General features: G+C 42.7%; 2 protein-coding genes across 2 annotated transcripts; one reads left to right on the plus strand and one right to left on the minus strand.

The window, feature by feature from the left end:
- The first annotated feature begins 309 nt into the window (after positions 1–309).
- LOC129189052 (regulator of nonsense transcripts 1-like) lies at positions 310–15,706 on the plus strand. The gene is made up of 24 exons (XM_054790327.1): positions 310–693; positions 1,113–1,255; positions 1,649–1,738; positions 2,135–2,302; positions 3,735–3,915; positions 4,076–4,237; positions 4,403–4,490; positions 4,656–4,754; positions 5,124–5,232; positions 6,073–6,232; positions 6,436–6,554; positions 6,665–6,829; positions 7,094–7,208; positions 7,779–7,922; positions 8,237–8,450; positions 8,551–8,668; positions 8,743–8,899; positions 10,074–10,216; positions 10,341–10,515; positions 10,593–10,674; positions 10,758–10,922; positions 11,601–11,815; positions 11,980–12,102; positions 12,217–15,706. Exons 1-23 carry the CDS (start codon positions 523–525, stop codon positions 12,097–12,099), a joined length of 3,303 nt encoding a protein of 1,100 aa, XP_054646302.1. The 5' UTR covers positions 310–522; the 3' UTR covers positions 12,100–12,102; positions 12,217–15,706.
- ddx49 (DEAD (Asp-Glu-Ala-Asp) box polypeptide 49) lies at positions 12,790–20,754 on the minus strand. Its single transcript, XM_054790328.1, has 13 exons — positions 20,479–20,754; positions 20,273–20,396; positions 19,757–19,842; positions 19,556–19,677; positions 19,054–19,241; positions 18,824–18,964; positions 16,658–16,733; positions 16,496–16,572; positions 16,330–16,427; positions 15,932–16,006; positions 15,704–15,792; positions 15,540–15,611; positions 12,790–14,686 (listed from the first exon to the last, which is right to left on the minus strand). Exons 1-13 carry the CDS (start codon positions 20,591–20,593, stop codon positions 14,504–14,506), a joined length of 1,446 nt encoding a protein of 481 aa, XP_054646303.1. The 5' UTR covers positions 20,594–20,754; the 3' UTR covers positions 12,790–14,503.
- Between the last annotated feature and the right edge of the window lie 1,273 nt (positions 20,755–22,027).

Here is a 22,027-nt window from a genome sequence, read left to right on the forward strand (position 1 = left end):
TGAAATACAGTATAAAAGTATTCTGTATAGAGTATACAGTATGTATCGTTATACTTATGTAATATATATTATAGTTAATATATAATTATATTTTATTATTTATATAAACATATCTAATAAAGTATGAAAAGTAAAATTACAATGAATGCACTTGAAGCACGTTACGGCCTGTTGTGATGTAACCACAGCAATGCTGCAGCCCTTTGATGTTTTCCTCGTGAAGCTTTCGCGTGTCTCTTTCGATATCCGGAAATAGACCCTGAGTGAGAGCTCTTCATGCGATCGCCTGTCTCTGCGCCACACTGTAAACGTAGTGGGACGTCACACGGCGAGCGGCGCAGAACGTTCCGTCGCTATTGGACCTCCCGAAGCCATCGAGGTGCCGTTCGGTACAATTTTACTACCCTGGGCTTTATGTTCGTACTTTTGGAGTCCGCTTCCAGATAGCAAGACACTGTGCGGATTTTAATCATCTTTGGACGAACGCGGGAAACATTTCTGTGAAACGAAAGTTGAGTCGAGATGAGTGTGGAGGCGTACGGGCCAAGCTCCCAGACCCTCACCTTCTTGGACACCGAGGAAGCGGAGTTGCTCGGAGCGGACACCCAGGGCTCCGAATACGACTTCACCGACTTTACCCTCCCGAGCCAGACACAGACCCAGGGCCAGACCCAGAGCCAGTTGGACAGTCAGGTTTGCAGCTCTCACTTGCAGGGGAAGAATCAACACCGCGCGGGTTAGCTACGTTAGCCGTGGGTTAGCTAGCTGCTAAAGCGTCGCCTGCTATGCTAACCCGCTATTATTGGACGTATCGCCACCTAGCTTGACGGTGGCTCGCTCTAGCTTTAGCTCTAGCTGTTAGCTTAATGGTGAGCCACCCTTCAAACTAAACCCAAAGTATTGGTGTGATTATTTGTTTGTTCTAAACTACACATTGAACGGAATAGGCACATGTGTGACCAAACTGACTAACAACGAAATAACGTGACAACCATAAAACTTTATCACACCTTTTTAACGTAATGTGATTGCCAATAAGCTAATAATAGCTTATCTTCGTTAGCATAACATGTTAGTGCTATGCTGGCAGTAACGCTTGTGTGGTGTCGCAGGTTAACGGTCCGGATGAGGGGCTCCACAACGGCGGAGTGGATGACTCTGTGGCCAAAGCCAGTCAGCTGTTAGCAGAGCTAAATTTTGAAGAAGACGAAGAAGATGCCTACTACACTAAGGACCTGCCGGTGCACGCTTGCAGGTACACTGACACGAGCATGGTGCATGCACTGAAGGAATATAGCTACACCGGGGATGTCTAAGTGCGGCCCGCAGTATTAACAAAAATATTTTTATTTTATATGAAACAACAAAACGAAAAAAATGACAAGTTTGATACCAACTAGAACGCTTTGTGCTTAGTCCTTGGAATATTTCCTGTCTAGCAGTCTGGAATGCACCATATCTCCCAGAGCAACTACCCATTCCCAGGGGTCCTGATACTTATTTAAATAAGAAACTATGCTTTATGAATCTGACACTGTGTTCTATCATATAGGGGGAAACTAGTCTTGAACACCGCTGGTTCCCATTTAAGGTCGCTTCGACTGCATGCACAGAAATGCAAATGTTCTAAAACACTTCTCCTTTCCAGCTACTGTGGTATTCATGATCCAGCCTGTGTGGTGTACTGCAACACCAGCAAGAAGTGGTTCTGTAACGGTCGTGGAAACACATCTGGCAGGTGTGTAGGCATCCCATCTGTATCATACATAAGCACAATCGACAGTGGAACCTTTCGTTTAATACTTTAAAGCAACTTTCCTGGAGGAAGTAACTGAAACGGCCTGAGTCAAAACCGTTGCAAGCATCAGACAGCTGTTATCTGCACAGACAAGTGTTTTAATTTGCATTGTGTGACTTTACAAGTATAAAAACAAGTTAACCAATGGTCATCATCACACCTGTAAGGCTTACAGGCTCACTGAGCTGAAGTCTCGCATAATGTGATGATTTGACCTCCGAATGTCGCAAAATTTTGGGCAGTTTCCAAACTACACATTTGAAGGTTCCACTCTATCGCCAAAGACAAAAGCATGAAATGCCCAGTTTGTAACCATACTTCACCCCTGCCTTGTAGCCACATTGTGAACCATTTGGTGCGAGCCAAATGCAAAGAGGTGACACTTCACAAGGATGGACCTTTGGGCGAGACGGTGCTGGAGTGTTACAACTGCGGATGTCGCAACGTCTTCCTCCTGGGTTTCATCCCAGCTAAGGCTGATTCTGTGGTGGTGCTCCTCTGTCGGTAAGTGACTAAGACACAATGCCCTAAACTTTTTAGCCGGCGGTTAACCCTCAAGACGGAGTTCGCGGCTCACGCTGCCTTCATGATGCCTACTGTCGTGTCTCCTTGCGTGCGTTGCCGACGTCTGGGTTATGCATTACTTCACACTTTACTGAACTTTGCAGATTTTCAGCACATGACAAATTATTTATATTTGCAAGACAGAAGAAGATGTTTTTAACTGCCTGGATTTTAAAGGAAACAATTTTGTTGAACCGTGTTAAGCTTGCAAATTCTATCCTGGTCATGTTTTCAGAACAACTATTTTGTTGGGATAATTGTACATAGAGCTGTTTGAGGCTTTATCGGCGTAGTATTTTCATGAACTTGCAATTTGAGGCGATAGTTACATTATTTTTAAAGCTTTCCAGAGGTAATGTAAGTATAGTGTGTCTGATGGTGTACATAGTCTTGCCTTTGCAATGTATTGAAAGCTGTGTTCCGTACACTTGTGTAACAATAACAAAATAAACCATACATTTGAGAAATATTGCTCATGTGTCGTTTATACATGAATAGATATTATACATTATCATGTTGGCAACAATATTACACTCGACAAAAATATAAACGCAACACTTGTTTTTGCTCTCATTTTTTATGAGATGAACTCAAAGATCTAAAACTTTTTCACATACACAATATCACCATTTCTCTCCAATATTGTTCACAAATCTGTCGAAATTTGTGATAGTGAGCATTTCTCCTTTGCTGAGATAATCCATCCCACCTCACAGGTGTGCCATATCCAGACGCTGATTAGCCACCATGATTAGTGCACACGTGTGCCTTAGACTGCCCACAATAAAAGGCCACTCTGAAAGTATTGCTCTCTTTAACGAGCAGACGGTGCTGCTGTGGGCACCCCTCCCCATCTAAAAGCGCTCACAAGGGGCTTCATCTTGCTTGTGCCATTAATTAAAAAAAACAAAAAAAAAACACAAAGAAGCAACAGAAGGAAGTTCATCTATATTTCTAAGCATACTTGTTTTGCATTTCACGGTTTATGCTCACATTCTCATAAAAATGACATGCACATGCATCATGGCTGATTATGCAAATTAGACAACAGTATAATCTTTCATGTTTGAGTCTCCAGAAGTGCGCAATAAGACCGGGAAAAAAGCTAGATTTGTCGCTTGGTGGTGTTTTTGTAATGGGTTCTGAATATTTGCTAAGTTTGCAACGTTGGCCCCTCCTGCTACGTCGTCTTATACTCTGGCAGACAGGTGTGTATGAGATGTGCCAAGAAGCAGAGTTACGATACCATCTACAGTACAGATTTGGAACCACAAGCTACATTCAAAGTCCCATTATAATGTGTTTATGAGCGAGTGCGAACAGGTAGCTCTGTACCCCGGCTCATCTGTGTGAAACTTTCATTTCCTCACAGGCAGCCTTGTGCCAGCCAGAGTAGCCTGAAGGACATCAACTGGGATAGCTCCCAGTGGCAGCCACTGATCCAAGACCGCTGTTTTCTCTCATGGCTGGTGAAGATCCCATCGGAGCAGGAGCAGCTGCGTGCCCGTCAGATCACCGCACAGCAGATCAACAAACTGGAGGAACTCTGGAAGGTAGGCACCAAATGCGTCTGAGAGCTTTACCCCAAGTGATGCCAGTCAGTTTGAAGGCTCTAAAGTGGTTGCTGCTTTAGTGTTGTCCACCTATGGCACAATTACAGTATTTAAAACAAATTTGACAGTTCTGTTCCCTCTGATTTTGTCTTTGCTCCAGGACAACCCCAGTGCTACCTTGGAGGACTTGGAGAAGCCTGGTGTGGATGAGGAGCCCCAGCATGTGTTGCTGCGCTACGAGGATGCTTACCAGTACCAAAACATCTTTGGTCCTTTGGTCAAACTGGAGGCAGACTATGACAAGAAGCTAAAAGAGTCTCAGGTATTTCTTCACCATATCTAAGCAGTCATCGTCGCTTTGCCCGTGTATCATATCACACACGAACCCATGCTTATTTATCATTTAGCAGATTTTATTGTTAATTTACTTTAATCCATGTATTTTGTAAGAGATAAATCTTTATTGTTTTAATATATTTCCTCATAGACCCAAGACAACATAACAGTCAGGTGGGACTTGGGGCTGAATAAGAAGCGGATTGCGTATTTCACTCTGCCCAAGACGGATTCAGATGGTAATTTCTGAGCTTCACTCCCTTCCAGTCGGACTGAAAGATCGCCATCCTATTGCCTCTTGCAACAAAACTGCAGACTTCTTCTCACCACTCAGCATTTATCCCTATATGCGTATTTCTGAATCTTTCTAAAAATATCCTTCTTTTCTGCTTTACCAATTTCAGATATGCGCTTGATGCAAGGTGATGAGATCTGCCTGCGGTACAAAGGAGATCTGGCCCCGCTGTGGAAAGGGATCGGCCATGTCATCAAGGTCCCAGACAGTATCCTTTTATTGTTATCAGTTTCCAGTTCAGCTTTTGCAGAAGAGCAGTCATTTATTTTTTTTTTCCCCCTGATGGGAGATTTGCAAGCACAAAGCATCCCATAAACGTATATGGGGGGGTGTAAAAAGGATTTTTTGCGAAAGGGCTGTGCTCTGGAAGCAGACTGTCTCATCATTAGCAACTATTCTCAATTTCTATGTTTGCTTCTGTTTACTGGCTCTCAAGTACTTACAGACTGAGCCTCCTACTGGTGCTGTTGCAGTTTGACTGTCCTTTTTTTTTTCTTTTTTTTTTTTTTCTCAATCTTCATTGGGAAAAAAAACAAACTGTTAAGGTCTTGCGTTCCTTAACAACTTGCTTTTCCAGACTACGGGGATGAAATTGCTATTGAATTGCGGAGCAGTGTTGGCGCCCCTGTGGAAATTCCCCATAACTTCCAGGTTGACTTTGTGTGGAAGGCCACCTCCTTTGACAGGTAGGCTTCCATTTTTACTACCCCAGTTTTTACATATAATCAATTATTTTTTTTTACTGCTCTTCATGAGTGATACCAAGTTTTTGAGGTTATTAGGCAGCTTTTAAATTGTAATCAACAAATGTGCAATAATACGTAACTGAGCGTTTCCAACAGCACTGCAATATTAGCATAATTGGCCACGACGCATGCGCTTTACGGACACTGTGGGAGACTCGGTGATCAAAAAACAAGAAAAGCAAAAAGATATATTTTTAGAAAACTAAACTTTGAGCGCATAAGAGTTAAGCTTAATTTGGATCAACAATACTATCTGCCCTAATGGCTGGACAGGACAAAAAAAAAGAAAAAAAAACGTTCTTCTGTCGCCATAAACAAGATTTTATATGCTTTTAGATGGGGGGGAGAGGCCAGCAGGAGCCACTGCTCTTTGAGAAGAGCAATACGAGCTCCCCCCCCCAAACCGTACCCTTTGGGAGGTACGGTTTAAACATTTATGGAATTTGTATGTATGTAATGTATTTATGGAAGGCCGCGATACCACCATCAGTGAATGTATGGAACTAACTTGAATTTGCAACCTTGTTTGGATTTTTTTTTTATTATTATTTTATTATTTTTTTACATAATAGCATAGACGCCATTCTCCTTACCCAACTCCTATTTATATGGGTTGAATCTTAGTGTTGAATTTGTGCGTTCTTGACAAAGCATGTAGGTTGTGTTCCCCTGTGACAGGGAGGCTCATAGTAAGTTTATGCCATTTGTCATTATTAGTGCTAAATAGGTAATTTTATGTCAGGTCAGTGATGGTAACCACTCATGTATGTCCGACTGCAGGATGCAGAGTGCTCTGAAGACTTTTGCTGTGGATGAGACCTCAGTTTCTGGCTACATTTACCACAAGCTGCTGGGTCACGAAGTGGAAGATGTGACCATCAAGTGTCAGCTGCCGAAGCGTTTTACTGCTCAGGGCCTACCTGACCTCAATCACTCACAGGTCAGATTCCTCCATTCATCATTTTTGTTGGCAAACATTAAACATTGTCTGGTATTCTGGTAGAATTGTCATTTATTTCTTCAGATTGCCTAAAGTATGCTTTTAAAGACTTTAGTTGCTAATGACTTTTGAAGCATTTTAATGTTTTTGTTAGGGTTTTAAACTTTACACTTAATCCTGTGTTTATTTGCATGTGTATGTAGGTCTATGCAGTGAAGACTGTGCTGCAGAGGCCTCTAAGTCTTATCCAGGGTCCTCCTGGTACTGGGAAGACTGTTACCTCTGCCACCATTGTTTACCACCTGTCTCGTCAGGGCAATGGGTAAAACATTCTTCAGTTTATTCTTATTCTTACATTTAATTGTGAATGCTGCAGCTAATGTCATGCAGCATCTATGCCTGTTGAGGGTTTCTCGGTGTGTTCCTTCGTAGGCCGGTCCTGGTGTGCGCTCCCAGTAACATTGCAGTGGACCAGTTAACTGAGAAGATTGACAAGACCGGGCTGAAGGTGGTCAGGCTGTGTGCTAAGAGCCGTGAGGCTATTGAATCTCCAGTGTCCTTCCTGGCTCTGCATAACCAGATCAGCAATATGGACAGGTCAGTGTAAGGCCATTGAGACCTAGGAAATGGACCTCTCTTTGATGGATGATCTTTTATTGACACATCCATGCACTTGTATGAGATCCTTCAGATCTGACTTTACATTTTGCTAATTTACTTTCTGCACAGTAAAAGAATCTGAAATCTAGGAGACATAACCAAACATGTATTGTGCTACAACGACCATCTGGTGCACACAGTTAAGGATAAAAGTGTGTGTCTTCATGGATTATCTGTAATTTTTTTTTTTACACTGTGTAGCATGCAAGAACTTCAGAAACTTCAGCAGCTAAAGGATGAGACAGGCGAACTTTCTTCTGCTGATGAGAAGCGCTACAGAGCCTTGAAACGTACGGCTGAGAGGGAGCTGCTCATGGTGAGGAGCAACTTCAATGCCTTTTTTGGATTTTCCTTGTGTTGTTTTTTTTTTTTTTGTATTGAAAAATGCAGTTATCTATGGTGCACCCAAGAGGCCAGGGAGGGAAAAAAATTATGGATAAAAAAAAAAAGAAGAATTTTTGCGTAATCCGATGTATGGCTAATCAGTGGCTTTCCTTTCGTGAAGGAGATGTTTCCAGCAACACTAGCCAGGACCGCAAGTTACCATTTTATTTTCAAAAGATGAGCCGAGCATCTCTGTGTGGAGTTTGCTTGTTCTCTCCGTGTATGCGTGGGTTTTCTCCGGATACTCCGGTTTCCTCACACATTCCAAAAACATGCATGTTAGGTTAATTGGGGACTCTAAATTGTCCATTGGTATGAACGTGAGTGTGAGTGTTTGTCTATATGTGCCCTGCGACCAGAAGTGTGTCCTGTTGATTAAAATAGTTTTGCCAGATCTGGCAAAAATGTGCTTTTTTTTTTCCTCCTTGTCTCCTTGGGGGCCCTGTAGTTATCACTGTTGTCAGAGGTTTGAGTATTGTAATTCTCCTCCTCTGCTGTTCAGAATGCGGATGTGATCTGCTGCACCTGCGTTGGCGCAGGGGACCCTCGCCTGGCCAAGATGCAGTTCCGCTCCATCCTGATTGACGAGAGCACCCAAGCCACAGAACCTGAGTGTATGGTGCCCGTTGTGCTTGGAGCAAAGCAGGTATTATTATTGTTTTGGGTCAGAACAATTCTTTAGAGTGGAAAGGATTTATAGTTCAAAATTCTTTAAAATTGTTTAGGACAAAGGTCAGGTCATACTTGTATGTCCCTTTGAAGGGCTGTTGCAATTTTTATATGATCTTCAAACTCCCTTTAACTGTAACTAGGCGTAAATGTTTTGCCCAAAATGTTAGAAATAAAGAAAAGGGGTATTTGTTAAAATGTAAATCAAATTTGGTATGTGGTTCATGCATCTACAAAATCAACTGGTGTTCTCTGGTATTTTATCATCACTACCATTTTCTCCCACCGTAGCTCATCCTGGTGGGTGACCACTGCCAGTTGGGTCCTGTTGTGACGTGCAAGAAGGCAGCCAAGGCAGGGTTGTCACAGTCCCTGTTTGAGCGCCTGGTGGTTCTGGGCATCCGACCAATTCGCCTGCAGGTCCAGTACCGAATGCATCCGGCTCTCAGTGCTTTCCCATCTAACATCTTCTATGAGGGCTCCCTGCAGAATGGTGTCACAGCAGGTTAGACAAACATTTCCATTTCTCTCCTATTGGAACCTCAGGAAAAAAGATCTTCAGCCCTTAGAGATTAAAAGAATCATCTCCATTCCATTCGTCCTAGCTGACCGCATCAAGAAGGGCTTTGACTTCCAATGGCCGCAGCCGGACAAACCCATGTTCTTTTATGTGACTCAAGGCCAGGAGGAGATCGCCAGCTCCGGAACCTCCTACCTGAACAGGTGATGTCCCACAGAGCACTTCTTTTTATGTGTAAATACACACATGTGACACATGATGTTGAATTTTCCAATAGGACTGAAGCTGCAAATGTAGAGAAAATCACCACCAGGCTGCTGAAGGCTGGAGCCAAGCCAGACCAGATTGGGATCATTACCCCATACGAGGGTCAGCGTTCCTATCTGGTCCAATATATGCAGTTCAGTGGCTCCCTGCACACTAAACTATACCAGGTACATCACACAGCTCTGAAAAACAACCTGCTCTTTCATAATAATACAGTTGAACCCGTTTAAGGTGACGCCCCTCAGATTATCAACGATAAGCGTTTCTTGACATACCCGAAAATAGCTGTTGCTTGCACATTTACTTGAGAATGAGCGATATTAAAGGATTCTGAACCGACGGCAGTTTGACAGTTTTCCTCCATTAGAGCATATTTCTGTTTTCATATGATGCTTTCTACTCTTATTAAGGAAAGCTGTTGCAATAACAGTAGAGCTTTTTGTACATGAGCAAATGTTTCTTCCGGTAGCTAACAATCTTTAAAAAAAAAATTAAATGGGCACGTTTTGTTAGTCACTGTGATAGAGTCCAAGTTAATACTGCCGTGCTTGTTATTTTGAAGCTTCGTTTGCACTAAACAGGAATTCAATGAGTACATATTTTAATACAGTGTTACTAGATAGTAGTTCAGTGTTTCCCATAGGACTGCAATCTATTTGTGGTGGTGGTGATGGTGGGTTGGGAGGAATGATGTCATTGCCAAATTTTGCGCATTTGCAAAAAAAGAGTTAAAAAACATGAAAACCAGAACATGTTTAGAACTACAAATTAACTGTATTCTGTTACTACTTTTTGTTGGGTTTTTTAAAAGTTTTTTTAAAGTTGAGCCGCCTGTGAGTGCTTTTTAGGTAGGGGAGGGGCCCGCAGCAGCACACACTTTATGTCAGGCTTGCCAAAGGTCTCTTCCCTAGACTTGGCACGAGTCACCTTTTTTAGGGGGAAAAAATATCTAGGGGTCTGTTAACTCGCTAAAAGAGCAGCAAAGTTGCTAAATTGGCGAACAGGTAGCTCCAAATGTATTTGTGGAGCGTGCCACAAATAATGAATGTATGAGAAACACTGTAGTTAAATTGCTGTAGTTGTTTTACACTTAGTGATGATGAAGTTGACAGTACTACAACACGTCAACATGTGCGGGCCCAATTGTATGTGGACGACAGCTAAAGCGGCCGGTAGACCAAGACTCGACATATACGAGTTGTCAGGGCAGACTTAGACGGGTTTGACTGTACTGCGTTAACTAGACAATGTTGAGGACATCATTACTATTAGAAAAGATGAAGAAACATGAATAACTGGCATAAAACACTGTAATTATTGTGTTATCCTGTCCTGTAACAGCAAGTGGAAATCGCCAGTGTGGATGCCTTCCAGGGCAGAGAGAAAGACTTCATCATCCTGTCCTGTGTTCGTGCCAATGAGCACCAGGGCATCGGCTTCTTGAACGATCCTCGTCGACTTAATGTGGCTTTGACCAGAGCCAAGTAAGGAAATGCTGACCGTTTTTGAATAATTAAACATGGCATACCTACTTTGGAGTGTATTTACTGCGACACCAGAGCAAACATTGTACAAAATCAACTTTTTTTCTTTTTTTTTTTTTTAAAGATATGGTGTGATCATTGTGGGAAATCCCAAGGCCCTTTCTAAGCAGCCACTGTGGAACAACCTGCTGAACAACTACAAGGAGCAGAAGGTCCTTGTGGAGGGACCCCTCAACAACCTGAGGGAGAGCCTCATGCAGTTCAGCAAGCCACGCAAGCTCGTCAACACCATCAATCCCGTGAGTAGCTGTGAGGATGACACTGGTGCAACGCTGTAGAAAATCCATTAGATTCAACTTTGTGTGTGTTTTTGTAGGGCGGCCGTTTCATGAGCACTGCGATGTACGACGCCCGTGAAGCTCTCATTCCTGGCTCTGCCTACGATCGCAGCAGCTCTGGTGATTTATTTTCATTAAAATAGTAATTTTCACACCGTTCAACTGGAATACATTCAACATACTTTTTTTTTTTTTTTTAACAGTTGGTCGTCCGTCCAACATGTACTTCCAAACCCATGACCAGATTGGGATGATTGGTGCGGGACCTGGTCATATGGCTGCAATGAATCTCCCAATACCTTTCAACCTGGTTATGCCTCCCATGCCGCCGCCAAGCTATCTAGGCCAGACTAACGGCCCTGCTGCAGGTATCGTACATGACTTCACCTTAATGTAGAGTTCATTTTAAAGGTCCCACTATTTTTTCAACTATTTCAAAGAGGTCCCACAATAGTCTATTGGAAATGTGTTGCCCAAAATGTAGCCTTGATGCTGGAATTTAAGCAGTTTAAAAGTGCTTATAGAAAGCCCTACTGGAAACATGCTGTCTTATGTGTCTGTAGCTTTAACACTAACAAGCTATGTTTATGTATACACTGGAACTAGTTTAATATAATAGATGCCATATATCACATACGACAGCATAGCATCACGGAAGGCAGGGGGTGATTTGAAACGTGAGTAACACTATCACAGCTAAGTGACCTACAGTGCTAACATTAAAGTCATGCTTTAACAGGCGATCGTGAAAGGGTAGTCTATTTACTGGAAAAAAAAACCCCAAAATGATCAAAGTTATAGATACTTGGCAGTTTATTTTAAGATGTGTAGTGAAGCCTGCTTCGTTAAAAAGCTGTCTGCCGTGAAGTGGTGCTTGTACACATTGGATAGGCTCATCGAGCTAGGGGCAGGTAAGCGGCGGTGAGGGACATGATTAAAAAGTCGATTTTCAGTACTAGGGGACTTTTTTAAATAAGGTTGATCAGAGAGTGGATGCTATACAAGTTTACAATGCATGACCTATCTGGTCTGTTTTCGTCATAAAGGGCGTGGAGCCTTGAAGGGTAAGCCTGGACGTGGTGGGCGACAGAGGCCCCGTGGCTCAGCAGCCCAAGGTGCTGGTCATGGACCCAACAGCCAGGCCAGCCAGGATGGGGCCTCCCAGTCCTTCTCACAGGGGCCGCTGACTCAAGGCTACATTTCAATGAGCCAGCCTTCCCAGATGAGCCAGCCTGGTTTGTCACAGCCAGAACTGTCCCAGGTAACACATCGTCGTCGTTACAGAAAGAGTAAAAGTCAGCGTTTTTGTGGTTTATTTGAATGTGAAATATGGAAAGAAAAAAACAAAACAAGTCTTGAGCTTTACACATATATAGCCCTAGCAACTAACATACGTTTTGGTTACACTGTTCTATGATACTACAGGACAGTTACTTGGGTGACGAGTTCAAGTCCCAAATTGACGTGGCTTTGTCCCAGGACTCGACTTACCAGGGTGAACGTGCATACCAGCATGGTGGGGTGACCGGCCTGTCACAGTACTAGAGTGTAAGTCCTGCCACAAGATGACATGCACATAGCAGGCTGCAATGACTTTAATGTCATTGTGTTAAAAGTACTGTGCTCTCGGCTGAATTTAAATTTGTGCACATGTCTTTCCAGGGTGCTTGAAGGAAGTGAGCTAGGCTTGAGCTGAGCTTTAGTTCACTAGCTTTTTAATCTGGGAAATATTAAAATCATAAAATGGATACCTGTTTTCCTCTGCTACAACCGAAGCACCACCGAGTGAAAGCGACGGGATAGCAAACCAATGACCAGCGAGAGAAATAAGAGGGTAGAAGAAGAGAGCACGAACAGACAGGCGAGGAGAAGGCGAGAGGCCGGTGGACAAGCAAAGAGGCAGGGACCGATGCCGGTGCGAGGAGTGAGAAGTCGAGAAGATGGCGACGTGTTGTCAAGCTGCCGAGGGGGGAAAACGAGGGGAGATGCCAACAGTCTCTTCACGGGAATGCAAATGAGGCTCACATCCCAACCCAAATGCCCAACGAACACCCTTCACCTTGCAGCCTCCAGGAAAGTCGTCGGATGACAACTGAAGCTTTCCAGCTGAGTTTTGAAGAATTGGTTCTGCGGACGTGCAGGAGGCAAGATCTTAGAAAGTGATCCACTCGGCGATAAAAAAATCATCCTAAATGTCAGCTGGTTGTCCAACACGTGATGTCCTGAACTGATCTAAATTTGATGGATTGTGGGAGGACAACGCTTACCCGCCAAACTGGGCGCTAAAACCCCCTTGGCCTCGGAAGGAAGTGGCAGTCGACACACACTGTCTCTCTCTCGCTCTCTGGGAGAGGAAACGAAACACTGTTTCTGTGCTTGAGACTGACGCTCTGGAGCCTTGAATTGAAAAACCTTCCATTTGCCTTGGGAACCTCTGGCTCTTTTTACAAGGTCTTCTAATGGATTGGTTTCAAACCACGCATTAGTGGTGCGAGTGGCGTGGGGTTTTCAGACTTTTCAAGGCATGACATGCAAATCCCACCCATGTCAAGACCTTTTTTCTTCTCTGAAGTAGCTTTTTAATCACGGAGCACAAAATTGCAACAACAAAAAAAAGTGATTAATTACACATGACCAGCATTGAATATCAACTCGTTGATCTTTTGAAAACAGATTGTCTGACCGAGTATTGATTTGAGACCACACGTTAATAAGATTGTCGGAAAATGCCTTGTTTGGCGATTCCTGGGGTGGAAGTTGGAAGAGTCCACAAACCCCAGCTTGAGGTGAAGGAAGCCTAGGCCAGCATGGAGCTTGTGGTAATCAACCACACACACACACACACACACACACACACACGAGGGAGAGAAAAGGAAGGTGGCTCAGAAAGAAATGGGTTACTGGATCATGTCACTTTGAGACCTTCAGATCAAGAGGTGACAGCAAATGCCTCCAGTCAGATGGCTGTCAGCCATTAGCGCACAACAAACTTAGACCAAATCTCCAAAATGGCAGCATTTTCAGGGTTTAAAAACTAAAAACAAAGCCATTCTCAATCATCCTAATGGGTAGGGACCTTTTTGAGTGCATTTAAAATGCATTTACAGTGGACATGGTTGTTTCCATGAAAGGTGAGAAATGAGCCTAAATCAGTGCCTATACATTTAGAAAAGTGGCTGCAGCACAAGCATGAATGTAGTTCTGAAAAACAACCAGCATTTAAGCCCTTTCACAACACGGGGCTCCGCTTTTTATTTTTCTACTACCAATGAGGCCAAATGAGTTGAGATGCTGGGTCGGAAGCCACCTTCCTTCTCTGCGGAGTGAATTGAACGGACTTTCTTTGTATTAGTGCAAAATGTGTTTTGCCTGTGTTGTGCATTTCTTGTAGACTTCCTCTGAGTTTATTTGGGTCGTAAATCGGAGGAGGCAACTTAAAGCTGAACCTTTATTTCAGTTGGCTTCTGTCACATGCTTTTTTTTTTTTTTGTATCTGTAGCAACATGTTGGCAGCGGGAATGCTTGCTTTATTAGATTCTCACTCTTCTCGTGATTCTAGTTTTGTGATAGTCAGATGTGACACGAATTGTGAAGTACACATCACCTTTTAAATATGTTCCTCTAAGAAGTACTAGCTTTAAAACCCTGGAGTCCCCCACCCCCCAATCAGAGCCAACATGTTTGCGTTCCGTGCAGTGAACTTTTTGCTACCATTTCCTTGAGTTGCTAACATGTAAAAGGCAGCGCTTAAGTTAGTAATTGGAATATTTCAGTGGGATGTAAATATGGAGTAGAAACAATGAGTCTAATTTCATATGAAGTGATACGAAGCAAACGCTGCCAACTGAATATTTCATTTATTATGGTATAAAATCAATGTTGATTTGCAGATGGTCACAAAAATGCAATGCATATTAGATATTGCAGACTAATAAAATGTCAAACCACCTTACGGCGTCACATTGTTGCCTCCTTTGCCTTTTTTCCTCTTCATGTGTTTACTTTTTAGTTTCCTTTTGAGCTGTCCTTGTTTCTGTCTGTCAATGTTCTCCTGTATCCGCTCTTTGAACTTCTTCTTCTGGCTCTTGATCTTCTCCAGTTCCGCTTTCCTCTTTGCTTCCATGTCTGGATCCTAGAACAGTAGGTTGACCAATAACACAAATTCTTATTAGCTTGTCAGTGGCAGTTGATGGTTTAGCTCAATATAGGTCACGGTTAAAAATGAGCAATTCGGTTCCTCAAACTTTTTTTTTTTTTTTTTTTTTAAAACACCAAAAGTGGTCAAATGTAAAATTACCCAGTACCCCAAAAGGTAGGGCCAAATGAATGTATGGAAAACACTGATAAATATTAACTCTTAGTAAATAATTAATAATATTCTCAAGACCAAAACTTATTTTAATTTAACTAGTTTGTGTACACATGGAGCTGAGAACTCAACCAAAGTTGGATTTTACACTACCTGTAGTTAATATCATGACGAACAAAACATTTTAAAAATAGCAGGAGTTCAGAAGTACAAACTGTAGCTCCAAGGGTTTAGTACTCGCCGACAAAAGCCGGTATCTTCAACAGTGATAAAGGCTGGTCGTCCAGCGGCATCATTTCCACGATTAAATCACAGATCGCTTTAGACATTGGGTCGCATCTGGCAAACTTTACACTTTTCAAAAGCTGCTGCGATAGGAACAAGGCCCGTGCGTCGTAGCGAGGCTAGCCTTTCAGGTGGCTGACAAGGTTTGAGGTTGTTGAATGCTCCAAACAACAGGCCGTTTGGAGCATGTCACAGAAATGGAATGCTTGATTTGCTCATACTAACCCACGCACAGCACAGTAGGGGTAATCACGCCTCATTGGAGCTTTGTTTTTCTTTGGTTATCGGATCTATTTTTGATCATTTGTGGGTATGACGTCATAATTCCTCATGTCGGCACCCCTATGTTACTCATAAGTTTTCACTTTTCATTTACAAAGCAAAGACTTGCCTTTCCTGCCAAGATCAGCTCTTTCCTCTTATTGATCTCCTTTTTCTCATCAAAGTCTGTCGACTCCAGTCTCTAGAATGCAGAGTTTCATGAAAACATTTCAATGCAAAGTGTGTGCATTCATTTAGAAAAAAGATCAGCAAAGCTAAATGAGAAGACTTTACAATTTCACACTCCCGTTTGGTCACGTTGACCTGCGTGAGAATCTTCAGGACTTCTTTCTCCTCCACAGGGAACTCCTTCAACTTGGTTTCTGAGGGCGGGAGGGAGGGGATGGAGAATGAAGGCAAATTTTAGCGTAGAAAGCGATAAGAGCTCAATAAATGGTCTTATCATGAAACTGAAACACCAGATTAAGGTTGTGAGGAGTGTTTATTAGTGCTCATGCTTACGAATCTGCTCTTCGATGGCGTGGACCAGGTGGATGTCGTACTGTGTCACCAGTGTGATGGACACCCCATTCCTGCCTGCAGAGGAGGAACCCCCCCACGGTGAGACTCTCCCTTGTTCTACTAACATTGTTCATGTTCCTTGTTCAAAAACATGGCATGCTCATTCACTTGACATCACATTCCTGCACGCAATAAGGAAAAGTAAAAAAAAATTAATGCAATCCCCTCTTTTGCAAGCCGATTAATAGCCATGGTACCTCGCCGGCCAGGGCCATGAAGCCAACTCGGTCTGGCCGGCAAGGCAGTCGGAGACATCACATTTGTTTTTGAAGCAGGACCCTACTCATTACTAATGAACTCGTGTTGCATATTCCCCACAGGCACGTGACTGATAGTACCTGCTCTCGCCGTTCGTCCCACTCTGTGGATGTAAATTTTGGGCAGGCCGGGAGTGTTGTGATTGATGACGACCTGAACAGTAGGAATATCCAAGCCCCTGTTGGGAAGTCAATGGCAGGTATGACTAATTATTTCAGCATGTGAAGGAAGAAGAGAAATGCTCACCTAGCAGCTACGTCTGTGGCAATCAGGATTTTATAGATGCTGGCCTTGAACTTGGACAGGTTTGCAAATCGTTTTTTCTGGAAAACCCAAAGAGAGGTCAGTCTTTTTATTGTGTGTGTTCCAAACTTCATTTTCTGAGCATGGTCCTGTTGTACATCTCACCTGTTTCATCATGGAGTGAAGGGAGATCGTGGGAAAGTTAAATTCCCGAAGCATCATGGTGAGGATTTGGCAACTCCTGTGGCGAACCAAAACTATTTTATGTCACATGCTTTTTTTTCCCTTATTTTTTTTTTTTTAACCCACAATCATACAAAAAACTTTTGCAAAATATGTGTTTAAAGTAACATTTTCACCATCAAGGGGCATGAAAGTATAAGAAGAAGTTAACCACTGTTAATATTCATATGTAAAACCAATGTTGGGCAAATCAGGAAGGCCGCATACTGAAAATGAAAGGATGTGGTGAGCCACTCTATTTGTATGTTATTTTTTATTTTGTAAAAAAAAACCCTTTATATTTAAATACAATGCTTTGTTTTATTATAGTTATTAGCAAACATTTCAGCTTCTACTCTTAACATTTTGCCAATTTGCTGTATTTTTCCCACTTTTGCTGGATTTTTTTGGTTTAACTTTATATGTACAATGGCCCCCGGGTCGCACTTTGGACACCCCTGTCTTCATTGACAAAGGCATAATATAAAAGGTGACAGGTGTAGAGTTAACCACTGGCATTGCTTTAATAAGAGACATTGCACATGCTTATGCTGCACAAAAGCATCGAGACCCAACTATAGCATTGCGGCTTTTGTAACCTCTAGTCGACAGCAGCTTGAGAAATATGAAGAAAAACCTCTTTCAAACCTGTTCAATTAACTTGAGTTCTGTCAAAGGTAAAATGAATTGATATTTATTTCTTACATTTAGTGAATAAACAGTGTGGGGTGAGCAAAAATAACACAAATTGTGCTCCACAATCAGTTTTCTAGGAAGTAAGGGAGGCCTAACTATTATCATCTCTGAGGGGAGGCTCACTGTCGCACACTTTGAAAACCACCGGTCGAGTGTGTACTCTTCTTCTCATGTTGTTCTCTGAAAACCGCATGTTGAGGCTGCTATTCTTTATGGGTTCCAGAAAAGCTAAATAAAAAGCAAAATGAATGAACTGCACTCAAGTGAGGTACACAGAAGTCTTGTAAATAATAAAATTATAGCCAGGATGTACAGTATGTTTACCCTAAACCGCAAAAACGGTGCTCAGTAGAAGGAGGCGATAATTGGACACAGGCTGCCATTTGTAAAATTTCAAAACTATAATAGTCAGCCCTTGCAGTATCAAGGTTCGATTGCTCCTCGCTATATCGTGTTTTTTCAGAAATTAATCAATTGTTGATCGCTGTTTCGTGGCAGACTTTGGTTTATTAATAGTCAAAACGTATTGAAATACCAGTGATAAGGAGTATTCTGGTCACTGGGTGGCAGTAAAGACACAAAACTTTGAAAACAAAACAAAACATGTCCGACATGATAGAGTGGAGAAAAAAAGTTCTCCCATTCTGTGTGGAAGTGGTAAGCTTGACTTCTTAAGCTTAGAAGAAATAAATTCGAGGCTAACTGGTTAGCTCACTATTTAGCGGCTGTCTCAAGTCCCTGCAGCATAAGAGTTGCGCAATGTGACGTAAACAATAAATAATAGGAGTGTAAAGGTGATTACAGGCGTGTTATTTCATGTCTACAGAGCTCTAATGTTTAAAAAAAAAGGTGTTTAGAAAGTCAAACAGGTTTTCTATGCTCTAACTACGAAAATATTCCATTTATTAACATTGAATCCTATACCGTGAAAATTCATTTGTCACGGTTTGGTCTGGAACCAATTAACCGCTATGAACAAGAAACAAATAACTTATTATTGCACAACACAGCAGAACCGATGCCGTGATACTTTTATTGTATGAGAAGAAAACTGCTTGGCCAGTATTACGAGTGCTGCTGAGGTCTTTGTACACAACAGCACGGCAAGTGCAACATGCATGAGTTTTACGCCGACAGCTGAGTGGTGCAACTAACGCTTTAAAGCGCATGCAGAGGCAGGTCAAGCTGCAGGATGCTGACCACTTGTGATGCTTTACATGCCATCTTGTGAAGTTAATAAAAAGTGCAACACAAGGTTGTCTAGAGTTGGTTGTTGACCTGGTACTCATTCATTAGTGACCTCAGATGTTATTTGTTGACCACACACACGGTGACTATAGATTACTCTGCATTTACGGCAATTGTGTCTTGTTCTAACTATGGCACGTGTACTTTAAGCACAGCAGGTCTTACTTGCATGTGTTGGTGAAGATGATGATGGACCAGTCATCGTGCTCGTCTGTGAAGGTCTGGATCAGGTGGACCAGGTAAGCATCTTTAACCTTCTCTGGGGTCAGAATGTACCTCTGGTCCAACTCCTCCACCGTACGCGTCCTGATAACAACACAGTGACATACTCAGCACTGGAGCGGCACAACGGAGGCCACATCGCATACGTCACCCCTTCTGCGCGGGCCACTCACTCGGATGTGCTCTCCCAGAAGAAAGGTCTGTTCATGGCGATGTTTTTCAGCTCCTGTAGCGTGTCTGTGAGCGTGGCGCTGAACAGCAGAGTCTGTCGTTTGGCTGGTAACACCCCGAGGATGACTTCCAGGTCTTTGGTGAAGTCAGTGCAGCCCTGCTCCAAAAGCCGGTCTGCCTCATCCAAGATCTGGCACACACACAATAGTAAACTCCCAATTTTAACGAGTGAATCCCAAAATACCCACAAGAGTAATGCCAATTTTCATGGGATAATACATAATTATTTGTTGACGAGTCTAACAAAGCTAACCAAAGAGGCTGTTTCTGTCCATGCTGGTCTTAGGAACAGACGCCATCCTTAAAACATACTAATAATGATAATCTAGTGTGGATGTGCAAAAAGATATTAGTATTTTATAAACGTAATTTCCGGTGTATAAGCATCTACTTTTTTCTTAACCTTGCGGCTAACTATTTCTTTTGTAGACTGACATAACTCACCAGGAACTGGATCTTCTTCATGCTGAAGGTGTTGGAGCTCCGGATGTGATCAGCGAGTCGGCCCGGTGTAGCTACGACCACGTGAGGCTGGTTGGAAAGCTCCAGGGCCTGACTCACCATGTCTGTTAGTGCACACGAGATGTTAGCGCACACGTCTTCCAAGTTTGTAGCCTTGGTATCAACTTGGACTGATGCACTCACCCATTCCGCCTACGACGATGCAGTCTCGCAGACCCAGCGGCTTCCCCAGGACTCGAAACTGCTCAGCGATCTGGTAGGCCAGCTCCCTGCATGATATCACAGAGACACTAACTGAATGTAACACACTAGAGTTGGTTTAGTTTAGCTGAAAATGACAGGATGTGCTAGCTAGCAGTAAAGACACATTGTCTTGTATCTGAGGTCTTGAGATTTATTTGTGCAAACCAACAGGTAGTGCCAAACAACTCCTCCCCAAGGGACTCAGAGCTTTTCTTCTTCTTCTCACACACACACACACACACACTGCTGACCCGGACACATGCAGTCGCAACATGTAATTCAGTAAATTTAATACAACATAAAGAGCAAAACTGAAACAGAAGTAGAAACGAAGGCAAAGACAAGTAGTTACTGTTAACATGTCACTTTGACATTGTAAACTCATCTGTAAAAGTGATGTATTTATTTGAGGCGAAAAAAGAACACCGAAATGCAGCAGTGTTCTGCAGCACTGACCTGGTGGGTGTGAGAACCAGACAAAATATGCCATAAGGGTCCTCTGACAGTTTCTGCAGCACAGGAAGCACAAACGCTGCGGTCTTCCCACTTCCGGTTTTGGCACAGCCCATACAATCTCGACCTGGGTTAAAAAGGGCACAACATATTCTTTGTTGATGTTATGGTCCAACACGTTGAGTTATTTAACATTTAGACTGTCTTACCTTCTAGAATGGCTGGCATGCAGTTTTCCTGGACAGCAGTGGGTTTGTTGATTCCCAACTGTTTACACTGTTTAATAAGCCAGTCTGACAGTCCGAGCGACGCAAAGTCACTCATTTTGAGTTTACCGTTTTCCCCCGATGGATTAAATAGGTAGACAGCGTCCGGAATGAAGAAATTGTCAATTAAGGAGTGAACCGTCGTTTTGAATTGTAGGCTTAGGAGACCCTCGTGTGTTTTTATTACTTTACAATATGGAGGACACGCTTCTTCGTCGTCAATTAACAACACACCGGATGTTGAGAAGACTCGTTGTTTCCTGTAGTGGCCAAATGGCGGCATTACAGTGTTTGCCTCTCCGTTGAGAGGCAAGGTTGCCAGCCAATCGCAGGCTTATAAAGCAAAGCCGTATATGACGTGAACGAGTTGCAGCCATTCAGCAGTCAGTGTTTACTGAGTACAAAGAGGGGGATATTGCACCGCGCGATATTTAAATCTCACAGCACCGCTTCAGCAGAGACCTAACGGAGAACACGACATCGATTTCTCTGAACTAGCCGTGGAAAAAGACTTCTACAACGATGAACAGCAGCGTGCGCAGGCGTCTGTCAGACACCGTGAACCACGAGCAGCTGGGGCGAGATTTGAAGCAGATGCTCCGTAAAATCTCAGGGGAGGACTGCCGTCGTTGGAACTTTAACTTCCAAACTGACACTCCGCTGCCTGGCACGTTTGAATTGGAGCCCGAAAACAGGGCCGCCCATTTCATCATTTTGATGTCTGACAGGAACTGATATGCAATTATAAAGTGTAAGGTTTAATAAACTATTTATTTTGGTGTTTGGTGGATTGATGGATGCTTGGATGCACAATCCAGGTTAAAGCCCCAAATATGGCTCACGCTTGATGAAACACAAAAGTATAAAATGTATAGATACTCACCACGAATGAATGATAATGTAAGATGGTCGATGACTGTCGAATGAAGCAAATTCTCGTCTCACAGCACACAACCGAACAAAGTTGCGACATTTTCAACACATTTTAACACTTTTTTTTGAACGGCGGTACATGTATGTTGCACATTTTACCTGTATTATCAGGTATTTATTACCAGCTTAGGGTGAATGACATGTTTTCTGAACAAAACTGCCCATTTTTGCATTTAAAAAAATGTTTTGACCAAAAATTTGCGTGAATGATGAATTTGGACCTCTTCCTTCACCATGACCTCATTTTCAGAATGAACATTTTTTGTGGTGCAGTCATCCCTCGCCTACTTCATGCTTCAAATTTTGCAGCTCCTATCACTGTTTTCCCAAAATATATTAATTGATGAGTCATGCTGTTTCATGGCTGAGTATGGCCTATTATTAGTTTAAAAAAAATGCATATTGAAGCAAATTTAAAAAATTTTAAGCCTACATTAAGTATTTTCAATCAAAAAAATAGGAATCGGAGTCAGGTTTATTGCCAAGTATAGTTCACAAAATACCAGGAACTTGCTCTGGTGGGTTGGTGTAACAGTAAAATAGTGTATAAAAAGTATAA

The sequence above is a fragment of the Dunckerocampus dactyliophorus genome, chromosome 10 (assembly GCF_027744805.1).
Source record: "Dunckerocampus dactyliophorus isolate RoL2022-P2 chromosome 10, RoL_Ddac_1.1, whole genome shotgun sequence".
Classification (NCBI taxonomy): Eukaryota; Metazoa; Chordata; class Actinopteri; order Syngnathiformes; family Syngnathidae; genus Dunckerocampus; species Dunckerocampus dactyliophorus.

What these genes read in the sequence shown, in the direction of transcription:
- ddx49 (XM_054790328.1), bottom strand. Translation starts at nt 20,593, where the DNA reads ATGAGTGACTTTGCGTCGCTCGGACTGTCAGACTGGCTTATTAAACAG. An exon ending in CATGCCAGCCATTCTAGAAG is followed by an intron (nt 20,397 to 20,478) that starts GTAAGACAGTCT and finishes TTTTTAACCCAG; the next exon opens with GTCGAGATTGTATGGGCTGT. An exon ending in GCCACAGACGTAGCTGCTAG is followed by an intron (nt 16,428 to 16,495) that starts GTGAGCATTTCT and finishes ACTTCCCAACAG; the next exon opens with GGGCTTGGATATTCCTACTG.
- LOC129189052 (XM_054790327.1), top strand. Translation starts at nt 523, where the DNA reads ATGAGTGTGGAGGCGTACGGGCCAAGCTCCCAGACCCTCACCTTCTTG. An exon ending in AACTGGAGGAACTCTGGAAG is followed by an intron (nt 3,916 to 4,075) that starts GTAGGCACCAAA and finishes TCTTTGCTCCAG; the next exon opens with GACAACCCCAGTGCTACCTT. An exon ending in GTGGCTTTGACCAGAGCCAA is followed by an intron (nt 10,217 to 10,340) that starts GTAAGGAAATGC and finishes TTTTTTTTAAAG; the next exon opens with ATATGGTGTGATCATTGTGG.